The 17,500-nt window shown below is 46.3% G+C and overlaps 1 protein-coding gene across 1 annotated transcript in view; it reads right to left on the bottom strand.

The window, feature by feature from the left end:
• Positions 1-3,111: 3,111 nt before the first annotated feature.
• Positions 3,112-17,500, bottom strand: part of LOC143281595 (uncharacterized) — a 62,200-nt gene continuing 47,811 nt past the window's right edge. Inside the window, exons 11-15 of the mRNA XM_076586834.1 lie at positions 16,325-16,475; positions 14,109-14,196; positions 13,460-13,589; positions 6,402-6,667; positions 3,112-3,824 (exon numbers count right to left, since the gene is read on the bottom strand). Of these exons, the coding sequence (XP_076442949.1) occupies positions 3,116-3,824; positions 6,402-6,667; positions 13,460-13,589; positions 14,109-14,196; positions 16,325-16,475 (1,344 nt within the window). The 3' untranslated portion in view covers positions 3,112-3,115. The remainder of the gene's footprint in view (positions 3,825-6,401; positions 6,668-13,459; positions 13,590-14,108; positions 14,197-16,324; positions 16,476-17,500) is intronic.

Here is a 17,500-nt window from a genome sequence, read left to right as displayed (position 1 = left end):
GCTGTTCAGTTTATTTTTAGAATGTATCTTTGCTCATGCCTTCCATCACCGTGGTGTCTCAGGGTCCTTCTTCCTGCAGCTGGAGGACGGGACCAATCTTATTGATCAAGTGACTGGTTTCAACACAGCAAGGCAAAAGAAAAAGAGACCAAAGTAGTATGTGAGAAATTTTCAGAAATCATCACCGACTCGAAAGACCTTACCATTGAGACAGACCACAACCCGTCCCGCTCTTGGTTGAAGACAACGAATATGAATGAACTGTAACCTCGTACACCGAGGTTTCAGGATGCGGCTCATGCGCCACTCTCGTGACTGAGTACACGATGAAAATATCTGGTGACGTCCGCCACTGTGTCCCGAGCACAGGTCTCACCGACAGACGGCGGTGACAAGACTGTGGGGGATGGACCACGTGTGCCTCAGGCAGATGCAGTTTGCTCTCAGTGGATGGCCACAAAACAACAACAACAACAACAACAACAAAAACACCACGGGTGGCGCTGTACTGCAGCAACTCAGCTTCAGGGCCAAGGACATGGAACAAAAGAAGATAAAATGAAGATGCACTTTGACAAAAATCATTGAGCAACAACGACGACGCTGAAACTATGCTTATACAACTTCGACGCTGATGTCTGAACATCCTGTTTGTGTGAAGCCACAGGGATGGTCCTTCACAGGTCCTTCAAGTAGTGGCCATTTCCAGTTTGAGAAGGGAGTTGGGGTGTGGGGGAGGGGGTGGGCATTCGGCTCCTTCGCAGTCTATAGTATCCTCTTTCTGTGCTGTTATTGTCAAGTGTGGGTCCCCCCCAACCGAGAACGTGTGTTTTTCTGTGCTGTAATCATCATACGCTGGACAGGACACGTTGTCCGCATGACAGACAGCAGGATCCCGAAGATGCTCTTGTATGGCCAACTGAAGGAAGGCCACCGCGAACTTGGAAGACCCTGCAAGCGCTTCAAGGACACCTTGAAGACAAACCTCAAAGCCTGTGACATAGACATCGCTTCCTGGGAAACTGATGCCGTTGACCGCTCTCGCTAGAAGATGCTGTGCTCTAGTGGCATAAAGACGTTTGAAAACAAGAGAACGCTGACCATTAAGGAGAAGCGTGAGCGAAGGAAGCAGGGCTCAACTTCTGGAGACGTTTTCCCTTGCAACACCTGTGGGAAGTGCTGCACATCCAGAAACGGCCTCTTCTCCCATGTGAGGACACACACCGACAGATAAGCCTGCCTGCCTACTCATCCGTCGGTCCGACGGGAGACTCCGTCAAACATCACAGCACTTTACAACAAGAACTCACACAACTAAGCAGAATATGCAGCATTACAACGACAGTAGCCAACGACAGGCCATCACTATGTATCAGTGTCAGATTCACGTGTATGGTTTTTGTTTGTTTGTTTGTCGTGTGTGTGTGTGTGTGTGTGTGTGTGTGTGTGTGTGTGTGTGTGTGCGTTGTTTCTTTTCCTCTATAACAAGGAATCAAGATTTGTGTGCTGGTTTGAAACTGTGGGTGTAGAAAACAAGTGCTCATTGTGCCAACATACCTCGCAATGCCACGTAGAAGGAACGATTCAATGTCATCAACATTTTTACAACAATCAAACGACTGTTCGATGAAACACGTTCAGTTCGTAAAAGCATATATCAACATCATGAAAAAGGTTGAAAAAAAAAGTTATTAAAAAAAATAATGTTGGGAAAAAAGCATCGGGCGTAAACAGAGATCGTATGTTTTCTCTCTGTATCCTTTTGAGTGCGTTTGTATGTCTCCCTGTCTCTCTATTTCTTTCACACACACACACACACACACACACACACACACACACACACAAAGAGAGAGAGACACGCACACACAGAGACACGCACACACACGCACATACAAACGCACGCACGCATGCACACAAACGCTCGCACGCGCGCGCGCACTCACACACACGCGCACGCACGCACACACGCCTTTGTTCATTGTTCATATCAAAACGGAAACAACCAGAGATGAACGACACTTAACTCTTTACCGCGTGAACATAATGCAGTCGGTCACCGGTAAAACATGACAAGACAAGACAAAACGGGACAAGGCAAGACAAAACATGACAAGACAAGACAAAACAGTGCGTGTCTAGTTCAGGAAACCCCGTGGGTGAACGTGAAAATGTTACATTCTTCATGTAACTTTTTCTAAGTATGAAGCAAACTTTCACTTTTTTATGAAAACTATTGTCACTTTCATCACCGCTCGTGGAGCGTTGGCCTCGTGATAATGCTGCCCGACAATGAAACGAGCGTGCACGGGTTCGAATCCCACATACGAACTGGGAATTTTATCACCACCACTACTACCCGCCCCACCCCCTCGCCTCCCCCACCACACACACACACCACACACACACACACCTTCCACAAGGCCTAATGTGGTGGTCTGGATGCTAGTTCATTCGGATGAGACGAGGGAATCGACGTCCCGTAATGTCCTGTGCAAGCATGCTTTTTAGCGCACATAAAACAACCCACGGCAACAACAGGGTTGTCCCTGACAAATGTTCTGTAGAAAACTCCAAATCTGATTTTTATTCATATTACCTCCCCTTAGAGAGCAGTGTGAATTTCACAGAAAAATGGTCCGTGTCAAAAACTAATACGATATGATATGATACAATACAATGCAATACAATACAATGCAATGCAGTTCAATACAATCTAAAGTGTATAATAATATCATATTAGTATTGTGAACATGAGCAACACGACCAACTGTTGATTTCTCTTGTGAGTTCATAAAGTTGACTTGACTTGGCAATGCAGTGCTTCCATTGCCCTCTGCGCAGACTTCTTCACACGTCAGTCAAGGAGCAGAAGTCAAATCACACCACCCACCCCACCCCAACCCCCTCCCATGGGACGTAAACGAGGTATGTATTGTTCAAACAAGGGCACGGGTTGTTGCACTTGAGTGTATCCCTCCACCCACCCCCCCGATTCAGTCAAAGGAGAACTTCCTGCCATGCTGGTGTCGGACACAGTACTAAGTGAAGTCCCTGAGCTCCCTCCCCACCCCACAACAGCTCCACTCCCCATTCCCCATGTTCCAAGAAGTCATCACTACCCACTAAAAGTATTCTTCAGCGTTCCGTTACAACGGTGCTGCCGCCGCGTCCTCGGGCCAGAGTAGTCAGCGACAGACGAGGAGCGACACGGATGACCGTTGACCGAGCCGTTGCCCCTCGTGTCATCATAACCACGTTCGGTCGCCGGGTCCCCCGTCCCAACGTGCTCACCTAACTCCGCCTCGAGGTCGGAATGATAATCGCCCCGGGGGGGTTCATCCTCGTAGGGGGAACACCTCCCCCCGTCAGACACTGCCCTCCCGTTGCTGGCGGCCCGTGCGGGGTGGGGCGAGGTGTCCAGGTAAAACAGGCTCCGGTGGTTGAACTCCCTGCCCAGCGGCCTGTCCGGGACAAGGTCCTGGGTTCGGATCTGGTGGGTGACAGTGGTGCCGTCGTAGGAGACGTAGGACGAGTTCCAGACCACCGTGGGCTGGTCGCCGCCCCAGCCGCAGCCGGCGGCCCCCTTCGTGGAGAAGAAGCGCTTGAGTCTGGTGAAGAGGTGGAAGCGGTGGGAGAGCTTCTCGAAGAGCAGCAGGAGGAAGGAGGTGGTGATGCCGATGAAGACGAGGTAGAAGGCGCTCTGCACGTCGATGAGCTGGATGGGTGTGGCGGAGGGCAGCAGGGCCCCCTGGCAGAAGCTGGTCTTGCTCCACCACTTGCGGATCCACGTCTCCGTCAGGCCCAGCTCGTTGATCTCCAGGATCCTGCGATTGCGACACGCACACACACACACACACACACACACACACACACACACACACACACACGCACGCACGCGCGCGCGCGCACACACACACACACACACACGGCGTCACGTCACGTCATGTCACTTCACGTCAAGTAACACCATCTCAATACACGTCACGTCGCGTCACTTAACACAATGTCACGTCACGTCATGTCACTGTCATAGCACGTGAGATATATCACTTCTTTTTTCGCCACGTCACATTACGTCACGTTGTATCACATTACTTCACGTCACGTCACGTCACATCACATCACGTCCACGTCACACTGCACATTACACTACATCGTGTCATTCCATGTTACATCACGTCACACTGCACATTACACTACATCAACCACACCATGTCATCATGTCATTCCACGTTACATTACGTCACACTGCACATTACACTACATCAACCACACCATGTCATCATGTCATTCCACGTTACATTACGTCACACTGCACATTACACTACATCAACCACACCATGTCATCATGTCATTCCACGTTACATTACGTCACACTGCACATTACACTACATCAAGCACGCCATGTCATCATGTCATTGCATGCTGCATCACGCCGCTTCTTCATGTAATCACAATGCAATGCTGGGATGAGCGTCAAAAAATTATGAAGAAACCAAAAATGTCTCGACAGTCATGTTACTCTATCTTTTCCCCCTTTTGGTTTTAATTTCTGATTCACAAAACTTAGCACTTTTCTCTGAGATATTAATATACTCATTTGCAGAAATTCTTTTCATCACTTTTAGACCAGATAGGAACCTCTTGTGCTTGGTATGGAAGTTACATTGATGCTAATTATATCTGCCATTAGCAACAAAATTGTACTTGTATGTATATATATACTAATATTTAACAAGATTGCACTAGCTTTTAGTGCTGAACCTTGGGGGCTTGTTGACCTTTGAGAACCATCCGCAATGGCCACTGTCCTAAAACGCGGACACTGTCCTAAAACCCTCTTTGCCGAGAGAGAGTGGGGGTGTAACTTGGGCAAGAAACTCTGCACTAGAATATTCAAATTCTGGACTAGATAGTCAGGACAGCAGTTGCCTCCTCTCCCGTTCTGGTGGTCATAGCCGGTGGAACTTGGGAAGACACTCTCCACTATAATCTTCTTCTTGGTTCGTGGGCTGCAAAACTCCCATGTTCAATCGTAACGAGTGGGCTTTTACGTGTATGACCGTTTTTACCCCGCCATGTAGGCAGCCATACTCCGTTTTCTGGGGACCACTATAATCAAATTCTGGCCCAGATATTCAGGACAGCAGTTGCCTCCTCCGCTGTTCTGATGGTCACCATAGTCGGACACGACTGACTATCCTACAATCTTAACGACTGACACAGGAGCACTTACTCGTCGGAAAAGAGCTTAGTGTAGTCCGTCCTCTGCTGTTCTGGTGGTCCTCATAGTCCGATACGACTGACTATCACACAATCTTAACACTGACACAACACTTACTCGTCGGAAATGAGCCTGCTGTAGTTCCTCCTCTGCTGTTCTGATGATCATAATCGGACACGACTGACTGTACTACATTCTTAACGGCTGACATAGGAGCACTTACTCGTCGGAAAAGAGCCTAGTGCACTTCCTCCTCTGCTGTTCTGATGATCATAATCGGACACGACTGACTGTACTACATTCTTAACGGCTGACATTGGAGCACTTACTCGTCGAAAAAGAGCCTGGTGCACTTCCTCCTCTGCTGTTCTGGTGGTCATAATCGGACACAACTGACTGTACTACATTCTTAACGGCTGACATAGGAGCACTTACTCGTCGGAAAAGAGCCTGGTGCACTTCCTCCTCTGCTGTTCTGATGATCATAATCGGACCCCACTGACTGTACTACATTCTTAACGGCTGACATAGGAGCACTTACTCGTCGGAAAAGAGCCTGGTGCACTTCCTCCTCTGCTGTTCTGATGATCATAATCGGACACGACTGACTGTACTACATTCTTAACGGCTGACATAAGAGCACTTACTCGTCGGAAAAGAGCCTGCTGTAGTTCCTCCTCTGCTGTTCTGGTGGTCATAAATGGACACCACTGACTGTACTACATTCTTAACAGCTGACATTGGAGCACTTACTCGTCGGAAAAGAGCCTGCTGTAGTTCCTCCTCTGCTGTTCTGGTGGTCATAATCGGACACTACTGACTGTACTACATTCTTAACGGCTGACATAGGAGCACTTACTCGTCGGAAAAGAGCCTAGTGCACTTCCTCCTCTGCTGTTCTGGTGGTCATAATCGGACACGACTGACTGTACTACATTCTTAACGGCCGACATTGGAGCACTTACTCGTCGGAAAAGAGCCTAGTGCACTTCCTCCTCTGCTGTTCTGATGATCATAATCGGACACGACAGACTATACTACATTCTTAACAGCTGACATAAGAGCACTTACTCGTCGGAAAAGAGCCTAGTGCACTTCCTCCTCTGCTGTTCTGATGATCATAATCGGACACGACAGACTATACTACATTCTTAACAGCTGACATTGGAGCACTTACTCGTCGGAAAAGAGCCTGGTGTAGTCCGAGTTGTTGATGAGGCCCACGGCGTACTGCATGGGCAGGAACTCCTCTTCGATGGTGATGAGGTCACACTCCGTCTTCAGCCACGTGCTGATGGCCGACTTGTCGCCGATGTACGCGTAGTGACCGGCCTTCACCTTGGCCAGGTGCCTCTCGGGGTCACCGGACACCACGTCCGGGTCGGAGCCTCGCGCTCGATCCAGGCCCCTCCAGATCTTCTTAAAGACGTCGATGGGACTCTTCTGTGGGGATGAATGGGTGTCAGTTTTCATCGTGTGTGTGTGCGTGTGAATGTGAATGTGTGTGCTTGTGTGTGTATGTGCGTCTGTTTCTGCTTGTGTATATGTAAGTGTGTGTGTGTGTGTATGTGAGAGAGAGAGAGAGAGAGTCTTGAGTCTTGACATATTTATTGATTAGGCCTTTGACCCATATCAATAGAGGTTAACACTTTGAGATGTGTGGTATGAAAATAACACGGCAATGATTGATAATTACATATTTCTGGTTTAGAAAGCTTTGTAAATATAAGTGGCGAGACGTGTTTGAAACAGAGAGAGAGAGAGATTTTGTTTGTATGATTTTGTATGAAGATATTGATGATTATGACGACGACAACGACGACAATGAGGATGAATGAGGATGATGAAGATGAGGAGTTGGAGGAGGTGATAGACAGGTGTGTCCATTTACTTACAGCTGGGCTGGTGCAGGTAACGTCAACTAAAAAGTTTTGTTGTTGTTGTTTTTTCTAATTTGTTTGTTTTTGTTGTTGCTGCTACTGCTGCTGTTGCGACTGCTTCTGCTAATGGCGACGACGATACTGATGACTGCATTGTATTGTATTGTATTGTACTGTAGTGTTCTTTTTGTCTGGGTGAAATTCGGCCTGCTCTTCCCAGGGGGAGCGCGTCGCTACAATGAGAGCGCCACCTTTTTCTTTTCTTTTCTTTTTTCTGTTTTTGTTACCCTTTTTTTCTCCCCTGCATTTGTTTTCCTATCAAAGTGGATTGTTACCTTGGGTTCTTTTACGTACGCTAAGTGCATGCTGCACACGGGACCTCGGTTTATCGTCTCATCCGAATGACTAGCGTCCAGACCACCATTCAGGGTCCACTGATGGGGGAGGAAATAGTGGAGATTATGGGGTTCCATCCAGTGTGCTTAGATTCCCTCGCTTCCTGCTGTTTTTTTGTTTGTTGTTTTTTTGTTTGTTTGTTTTCTTTTCTTTATTTTTCTTCTTTTTTCACGCAGCTGTATGTACAATTTTAAAGACACAAACGACAGCGAACTTCAGTCACAGTCCATCCCAATGTGCTGGCAATCTTCTGGGCCCCACTATCCCTCCTCCACCCCCACGCACCCTATTACACCCACTCCTCTACCCGTCAGCTATTTTCTTGAGGCGGAGCGTCGGCGTTAAAAATCAAAATTGGTGCTAGCAGACAGTGATAATGATGAATTCGCTCTGTGAAGCTCGTACAATGCAATATATACACAACTGGATAAAGTACTTTAACAAGTTTTCAGATCCTGTGATTTTTTTTTTTTTAATGAAAAAAATAAAAGATAAAATAAGCGAAAAAATGCTGATGTCTACAGATGCCAGCGGTTTATGCAGCTAGCAGGCCTAGGAACAATACATCATCAAAAAAAATCCTCTGGTCGCTGTATGGGTGACAGTTTAACTGCTCGGATCGTAAAGCGTGCTTGGCCGCTAGCTTGCTTCAGATATTCCTTATACTATATTCTGAAATAAACGCGCATTTTAGACAGCAACGTCACAAACACACTTACACGCACATTCTTACACACCCACACCCACACACACAGACACACACACATATAATATAATATATATATATATATATATATTCGTCCAGTTACATTACAGTCCGTAATAATTCTCTCTCTCTCTCTCTCTCTCTCTCTCTCTCTCTCTCTCTCTCTCTCTCTTCTTCGTTTGAAAACTGTCATAAAAATCTTCTCCCTCCCTCTAAAAAACACACACACGCACGCAAGCACACACACATACAAACATACACGCAAGCGCGGACGCAAGCACTCACGCACACAAATACACAAACTAAGACACACACACACACACACACACACACACACACATAAACTAAGACACCGTCAGCAGGTTTCAGTAATGCAAATCAAGAAAGAAAAACGCAATAAATAGTATAATGGGTGAAAAAATAAACGTAACGTAACACATCAATAATATATTTCATCGTTGGAAATGAGAAGAAGCGTCGAAATTGTTAAAACATGTAACTTTATACAGAAAAGGGGGGTTGGGGGGTTAGGGGGGGGTGGGGCAAAAAAAAGAATAACACTGAAACTGAGAAAACATACTGATTAAACGAAAGAAACATTGTGAGAATCGTTTGGGGGAAAAAAGCACTAACATGAGGCATGGAACATGCACGTATTCGTCAGACACACACATACGCACGCATTCGAGCACACACACACACACACACACACACACACACAACACAACACAACACACACACACACACACACACACACACACACACACACACACACACACACACAAACATGGGAGGATTGCATGTCGCGCGGAGATCCATTCTATTTTTCATCCGTCAGGGATCTACGCTAGCCAGTTAAACTGCTGATCGCTTCGTCCGCTTGACAGGCTAGGGCCTTGTTCATTCGCTGACCGCGACCGAAAATAGATCGCCACCTCTAACGGAGCAAAGTTAACCAGAAACGCAACACGAATCGAACGATCAACAGAGACAGAGATAGTGACAGACAGATAGACAGAGAGATTGATAGAAAGACAGACATACATTGACGAAGAGAGGGCAAGGACAACAGAAGCACAGAGAGAAAAGTGGGGAGAGAGAGAAAAAAAAATAGAGGGGAGAGGGAGACAGGGAGAGTCTCAATGTTCAATGCGGTATCTATGTAAGTATGTATACAGTGTGGCATAGGTCCCGAGTTTTGTCTAGTTCTTCACAAGCATGATTTATCTCTCTTTCAGTATTGTACTGATAATTTCGTATCGTCAACTGTTTTACTCATTCCTTCTTGCTTCACCTTTCACCCGTCCCACTTTGTATCCGTCACTTCTGTGACATCCACGTCATTTCCGGTTTCACCCTTATTTCTAGTGTCACCTGTGTATGTGACTAAATATTACACAGAATTCCTCCTCCCTCTGTCACTTTCTGTTTTATCTATGTTGTATCCGCTTTTTATCTATGTTGCATCCTATTTTTGTTTATGGTATTTCATCAGTGACAGATATTGTTATACCTGATTTGCTTATTACTTTGTCCAAATGATCAACTCCTTAACTTGCTTCAATTACTGCTTGTCCATGGCTTTTCCTGCTTATCAATGGCACTTTCTGTTTTATAAATATCACTTCCTCTCTTATCCACGCCACTTCCTGTTTTTGCCATATCACTTTCTGTTTCATCCACGCAACTTCTTGCTTTATCTGTGTCACTTCCAGTCATTTCCAGGTCATTTCCTGTTTTTATCTCTGTTACTTCCTGCTTTACCCATGCCATTTCCTGTTTAACTACACCATTTCCTGTACTGTCTAGGCTGACTTCCACCTTTCCATCTGTCTCTGTTGTTGCAAGGCTATCGAGGGTAGGATTGCGTGCGAAGACAGACGAACATCGGGTTGAGATAGACCATTGTGAAGCTGCCTTAGTGTTTTGCATGACTGAAAAAGCCTGCTTTTTCGTATTCCTTCTTCCTCTGCTTTTTGTTCTTCCCAGTTCTGCAGTCTCTAGTTTAAAACGATAATAATGATAACGATAATGGTGTCAAAAATGATGAATTCTAATTTGCTGCTGCTGCGGATTACACCAACAACTACTGCTCTTTTGTTCCCCTCCTGTTTTTCTGGTTCTGATTTTGCAAAGACTATCAGTGGTCGCTTACTCAGTCTCACCTTATTCAGGTGCAGTTACTATCACCTTGACTTGTTCATCATCTTCCCCTTTTATCGTCGTCTGGCACAAGTAACGCCAAGTTCCTCAATAACTGCTGGGTTTTTTTGTTAGTTGTGTTGCTTCACCTTAGATTTCTTTCTATCTATTCATCTCTTTCTGCTCGTACCGTTACCAAAATTTCTTCTTCTTCTTCTTCTTCTTCTTCTTCTTCTTGCCTTCCCCATTCATCTCCTCATACTCTTTCGCTTCTTCCTGCAGCCATTTCCTCACTTTTTTCCAAACAGTTTTCTTATATTGAACCATCGTTTAATGTTACATTTTCTTAGCTTTCTATGAATAACGTTTGGGGTCTAAATATGAGAGGCCATGTTTGATTAAAAAAAAATCTACAAGCTTGTCTAATTAAGCTGCAGCATGCCTAGTGGAAGAAGCTTAGCTTGGCAAAGCATGAAGAAACATGCATGCTACCCAAAGCCAAAGTGAAAACACAACAGTCATGCAGAATTACTGGGGTTTTCTTTCAGAACACCTGAAAATACTGCAATCTTTTCATTGCCACCAGGTCTCTTTCGTGCTTCACATCTCCTACCGTCCGCGACTGCGAACAGAGCAACAAAGACAAAAGCTGAGGTGTTGATATCGTGCGAATACCAGGAGGATTAAACGGCGAACAAAACAAAAAAAGTGGAACAATCTTTACCTCCTCAAATGGATAAAGACACACAACTCTGTGCCTTTTCATAGACAAAGACACACAACTTCGGGAATTCCCTCTGTTCTTTTTTTCTATGCCTTTTATTTATCAGTTAGCAAGATGGTGGTGAGAAACGCTAAGTAGCGCTGTCTTGAAGTCGTTTACCTTTGTCTGTTTTAAGAAGGAAATGTTTCCGTACTATTTTTAGATACTGATAAGTAGTACTGTATACAATATATAGGTACTGTCGCTTGACAGAGAATCAAACAACCTTAAAGGTATTTTGCAAAATATTAACAAGTGTTCTGGCACAGCTACTAACATTCTAACTCTCAACAGTTGCAGCTTGATCAGTTTGTCTCAGAAATCAGCATTGGAATTTTTCATGGGGTCAATGTTAAAGGTTAAAGGTATTGCCTTTTACGGCCATTGAGAAAGTGAATTCATATCCACTGTGTCTAGGACTCGGCATAATAAGGTGGGGCCCAATCCTCTCTTTCCGCTGTTTTAACCTTCCCCAACCAAAGTCAGGTACCCATTCACACTTGAGTGAAGTGAGGAAAATCGGAGTAAAGTCCCTTTCCCAGTGACACCAAACTATGCCGAATTGGGACCCCGAAGCCTGATTACTGGTGTCCACTGGATGAGAAGTCCAACACCTAACGGACTCCGCCACGGGGTATCGTTAAAGGGGACACGGAGTGATATAGCATCATGCCAAATAAATAAAAAAAATTTTAACCTGACAAATTGTTAGATAATTACATAACCATGCGTTAAACTGAACACATTTGCGAATTAAAGCAATTATGTTGATTTAAACTATCAGCTTGGCGCAACACAGGGCGCTGCCATATAGGGATTGGATCTCAGTGGAGGAAATAAAAACAGGTCAATTGTGGTCGTCACTGCGACTGTGCTCAAAGCCAACTTCCAGAGGTCTGCTTAGTTTAGAACAACTGTGGGAAACGATCGACGGGATGTTATGTGATTCAAACTGCAGGCCCATCACATTCATTGTTTTCAAAAGCTGAGACAGCCATATCATTGTCTCTACAACATGTGCTTTCTTCGAGCACGGTGGAGTTGGCAAACGGGGCATCCAAAACTTTTATCTGTGTTGTTGATGTTCCAGCAGCTTGTTTTAACGCTCTCTTCCGTGAACTCGGTTCAGTACGATAAGGAACTAAACCAAAATCCATTCCAACGCTGTCCTTGCAAAAAAAAATTTTCTTTTATTTTGGATAGTCCTTGCACATTTTTCCCCTTTTCTTTCGGAAAGTTCTTGCACGGTATCTTTTTTTCTTTTCTTTTGGAATGTCCCAGCACAGTATTTTTTCTTTCTTTTCTTTTGGAATGTCCTAGCACAGTATTTTTAATCGAATTCGTTTCGATCTGCTTCGCAAGTCAGCCTAAAGCGAAAGCGACTTTCCGTCTTTATGACCTCAAAACATGAAGAAAAATTGTGGTCTCCACGATTCCTGGAGGCATCACATCTGATATTTTTTATCTCAACATACACATTTATTTGCTTTAAAGGGTATTGGACGAGCAAAAACTATCTAAAATCTACTCATGTAAGCCATAACGCCAAACCACTTTGTGTCCCCTTTGATGAATAAGGATCAGCAAGGTAGGTATACTTCCACTCATTGTAACACAACAGCAAATTGGTCAAACAGGACATCTCGAAAATGCAGTGATCACGGCACATAATTCATGCCTATATCTGAAATAGCAAATGGTAAATCTCTCTCTCTCTCTCTCTCTCTCTCTCTCTCTCTCTCTCTCTTATCGTTTTGTTAAAAGGCGTCTCGAAGGACAAGCGACAAACAATTAAAAAAATAGTTTGAAAAACAAACAAAATATACAGTCGTAAACGTATACATGGGTGTAATACAACAACCAAAAATAAACACATTACCTGGGACACACACACACACACACACACACACACGCGCGCGCGCGCGCGCGCGCGCGCACGCACGCACGCACGCACGTACACAAGCACACAGACGTACTCAAACGCGCGCGCGCATACACACACACACACACGTGCGCGCGCACACAAACATATATATACGCTTCTCATATCCCCTGTCATTCTCTTTCCGCCACCTCAAATTCCTCCCACCGCCAGCACCTCTCTCTCTCTCCCTCTCTCTCCCCCACAAACCTTCTTCTCTCCCTCACCTAAGAGTCAGGAAGAAGGCACCTCTCTCTCTCTCTCTCTCTCTCTCTCTCCCTCTCTCTCCATTTCTTTAATGTGAACTAGCGTGGTTGTACGACGAAATATTACAAGACGGACTTTGCACATTTGAAGGCCTTCTACAAAACAGTTCTCTCCCCCCCTTTTTTCTGCTCCCTCCCACCCCCTCCTCTCCCTCCCTCACCTCAAACAGGGTCAGGAAGAAGGTACCACCCAGGGTGCCCCAGATGTACTCGTCCTGTTCCACCATTTCCCTCAGGGTATCGAAGGGCGGACTGTCTATTGACACGGTCAGAAAGGCGATCAGGTTGCCGCTGCGGACATACACAAATACACAGGTACACGCAAGCACGCGGGCGCACATACACACTCACGTACACATGCGCGCAAGCAACCAGGCAGCCGAACAAAAGCGCGCGGGCGCGAACATACACAGACACGCAAACACCCACGCACACACACACACACACACACACACACACACACACACACACACACAAACACGCGCACGCACACACACGCAAACACGGGCGTGCGTACACACACACACACACACACACACACACATACACACACAAGCACATGTTGTACCGTAAAAACGTCTAAAGTGCTAAAAAAAACCAAAACAACAACAACAACAACAATAAAAAGAATTAAGCACATAAAATGAAAGGAAGGATCTCTCTCCCCCTGCACCCCACCCCCAACCCCCTCTCTCCGTTCCATCCCTCCCCCTTTCTTTCTCTCTGTCTCAAACACACACGCACGCACGCACACGCGCACGCGCACGCACACACACACACACACACACACACACACACACACACACATACCCGTAAATTGCTGCCATGACAATGGAAAACAGCCAGAATGCGGACACCATGGTGCGTCCGGTCTGCGAGTCTGGCAACCGTGCTCCGCCTGTGAGTGACAGTCATGTGAGAGAGATTCAGAGAGTCACAGACAGACAGACAGACACAGGGATAGAAACATACACAGAGGAGGCACAGAGGGATAGAGAGATGTAGACAGGCAGAGAAACAAAAACAAACACAGTTACAGAGAGAAAGGAGATATATATATATATAGGTACAGACAGACCGATAGAGACAGGCAGACAGACACAGGGAGACAGAGACAGACGTTGATACAGACAGACAGAGAGGTGGAGACAGAGAAAGATACACATAGTGAGAGGGTTGGGGAGATAGAGAGACAGAAACAGTCAAAGGCAGACAGAGATAAAGAGAATAAGAGACTCGAATGTGTTCTTTTTAATGACACAAAAAAAGTATTAAAACAGTAAAAAGAATACACATCCAATCTGGCTCAGAAAACGTATCTGATATACTGCTGTACAAGACCAACTGATCACCACGAAAAACAAATTACTGTTCAGTTGGTATTCTAACTAAAGACAGAGTTAAAAGTGAAGATCATCATCACCATCAAAGAACATCTTCGTCATTGGGAGTCATCATCAGCCTCACTAAAGATAGCCATCAAAGGGAATCATCATCATACATCATCAGATGTCATCATCAGTGACACCAAAGAACATCGTCACCATCAAACACCCTCGTCACCAGCAAAGTTCATCATCGTCAACATCAAAGACGATCGTCCCCGGCAAAGATCATCATCATCACCATCAAAGACCTTCGTCACCAGCAAAGTTTATCATCGTCACTATCAAAGACCATCATAAACGATTGCCGTCAACATCAAAGATCATCCTCAAAGATCGTAAAAACCATCAATGATCATCATCAAAAAATCACCATCACCATCAGAAATCACCATCATTATCAAAGATTACCAGGAAAAAAAATCACCATCATCATCAAAACTCACCATCGTCATGACAGATTATCATCAATCAAATATCACCATCACCATGACAGATAATCATCAAATATAACCGTCACCATCACAGAATATCATCAATCAAATATCACCATCACCAACCAAGATTATCATTAAAGACCATCATTGCCATCGGTGCAATGCCCAAACCGTCCATCAAGGGAATATCATCAAATCTCACCATCACTACCACAGATTATCATCAAAAATCATCACCATCACTATCATGGATCATCGCAAAGACCACCATCATGGCCGTTGGTACAATGCCCTAACTGTCACCGCGGTGATCAGGGATTGGGTGGGAGGTGGTACTTTGTGTGAGGAGGGCGCCTAACATGTACAGAACATGTCAGTGCGGTGATCAGGGGGGAATGGGTGGGGAGGGGGGCAGGGGCGGGGTACCTTGTGTGAGGAGGACGCCAAACATGTACCAGAACATTCAGTACGGTGATCAGGGGGGCGTGGGGGTGGGGGGGGAAGAGGGTACCTTGTGTGAGGAGGACGCCAAACATGTACCAGAACATTTCAGTGCAGTGACTAGGGAGGTAAGATGGTGGGGGGTGGGTTACCTTGTGTGAAGAGGGCGCCGAACATACACCAGAACATGTCAGTGCGGTGAACAGGGGGGAGGGGAGGGGGGAGTTACCCTGTGTGAGACGGTCACCGAACATGTACCAGAACATGTCAGTGCGGTGAACAGGGGGGTGCGGGGGTGGGGTGAGGGGAGGGTACCTTGTGTGAGGAGGGCGAGGAACATGTACCAGATCATGTCAGTGCGCTGAACAGGGAGGGGGTGTGGGGGGGAGGCGGAGGGAGGGGCGAGTTACCGTGAGTGAGGAGGGCGCCAAGCATGTACCATAACATGTCAACGCAGTGACCAGGGAGGTAAGGTGGTCGTGGGGAGGGTGAGGGGGGGTACCTTGTGTGAGGAGGGCACCGAACATGTACCAGAACATGTCAGTACGGTGATAAGGGGGATGGGGGTGGGGAGGGTACCTTGTGTGAGGAGGGCACCGAACATGTACCAGAACATGTCAGGGCGGTGATCAGGGGGGTGTGGGGGTAGGAGGGGGAGTTAACCTGTGTGAGGAGGGCGCCGAACATGTACCAGAACATGTCAGTACGGTGATCAAGGGGGTGGGGGGCGAATGGGGGGGTAGGGGGGACAGGCGCGGGGTACCTTGTGTGAGGAGGGCGCCGAACATGTACCAGAACATGTCCCCTAGGTGCAGCATGGCCTTGGTGTTGGTGCGGTAGAAGGGGTTGACCAGCTCCAGCAGGAAGGTCACCACCGTCACGCTCAGCAGGGAGATCCAGATGAACATGTGCACCTGTGGGGACAGCACAGCACGACACTCGGTCACTCCGTCAGCCACTCTGTCAGTCACTCTGTCACTCTGTCAGTCACTCTGTCAGTCACTCTGTCACTCTGTCAGTCACTCTGTCAGTCACTCTGTCAGTCACTCTGTCAATCAGTCACTCTGTCAGTCACTCTGTCAGTCAATCTGTCAGTCAGTCACTCTGTCAGTCACTCTGTCAGTCACTCTGTCAGTCAGTCACTCTGTCAGTCAATCTGTCAGTCAGTCGCTCTCTGTCAGTCAATCTGTCAGTCAGTCACTCTGTCAGTCAATCTGTCAGTCAGTCACTCTGTCAGTCACTCTGTCAGTCAATCTGTCAGTCAGTCACTCTGTCAGTCAATCTGTCAGTCAGTCACTCTCTGTCAGTCAGTCTGTCAGTCACTCTGTCAGCCACTCTGTCAGTCAGTCACTCTCTCAGTCACTCTGTCTGTCAGTCACTCTGTCTGTCAGTCACTCTGTCAGCCACTCTGTCAGTCAATGTGTCAGTCACTCTGTCAGTCAATCTGTCAGTCAATTTGTCAGTCACTCAGTTAAGTCACTCTGTCGGTCACTCAGTAAGTCAATCTGTCAGTCAATCTGTCAGTCACTCAGTAAGTCACTGTCAGTCAATCTGTCAGTCACTCAGTAAGTCAATCTGTCAGTCACTCAGTAAGTCACTCTACCGGTCAATCAGTCACGCAGTCACGCACGTTATAGCCATGACCTACCGGGACGGCTGTTTCCAAAATGCCATAACACACCACAGCAAAATGCCCACTTCTTCTTCGGCTATAAGAAGTCGTCAACAATAACGTTACTTAATGATAAGTGGTCACTGACCCTCTTCGTCCGCAACAGTTTCAGTTTCAATGGGGTGTCGAAGCGCACGGACACACCTATATAATCTACACCGCAGCTGCTTAAAAAAAAAAGAAGAAAGGAAGCAATGTCTGACCTGCACATCAAGTCAGCGCGCTCCTAAGCTTCGAGAGCCTTCGCCAAGACACACAGAAACCAAA

Source organism: Babylonia areolata, chromosome 4 (genome assembly GCF_041734735.1).
Source record: "Babylonia areolata isolate BAREFJ2019XMU chromosome 4, ASM4173473v1, whole genome shotgun sequence".
Classification (NCBI taxonomy): Eukaryota; Metazoa; Mollusca; class Gastropoda; order Neogastropoda; family Buccinidae; genus Babylonia; species Babylonia areolata.
Note: the sequence above shows the minus strand (reverse complement) of the source record. Positions and strands in the feature narration are given on the sequence as shown.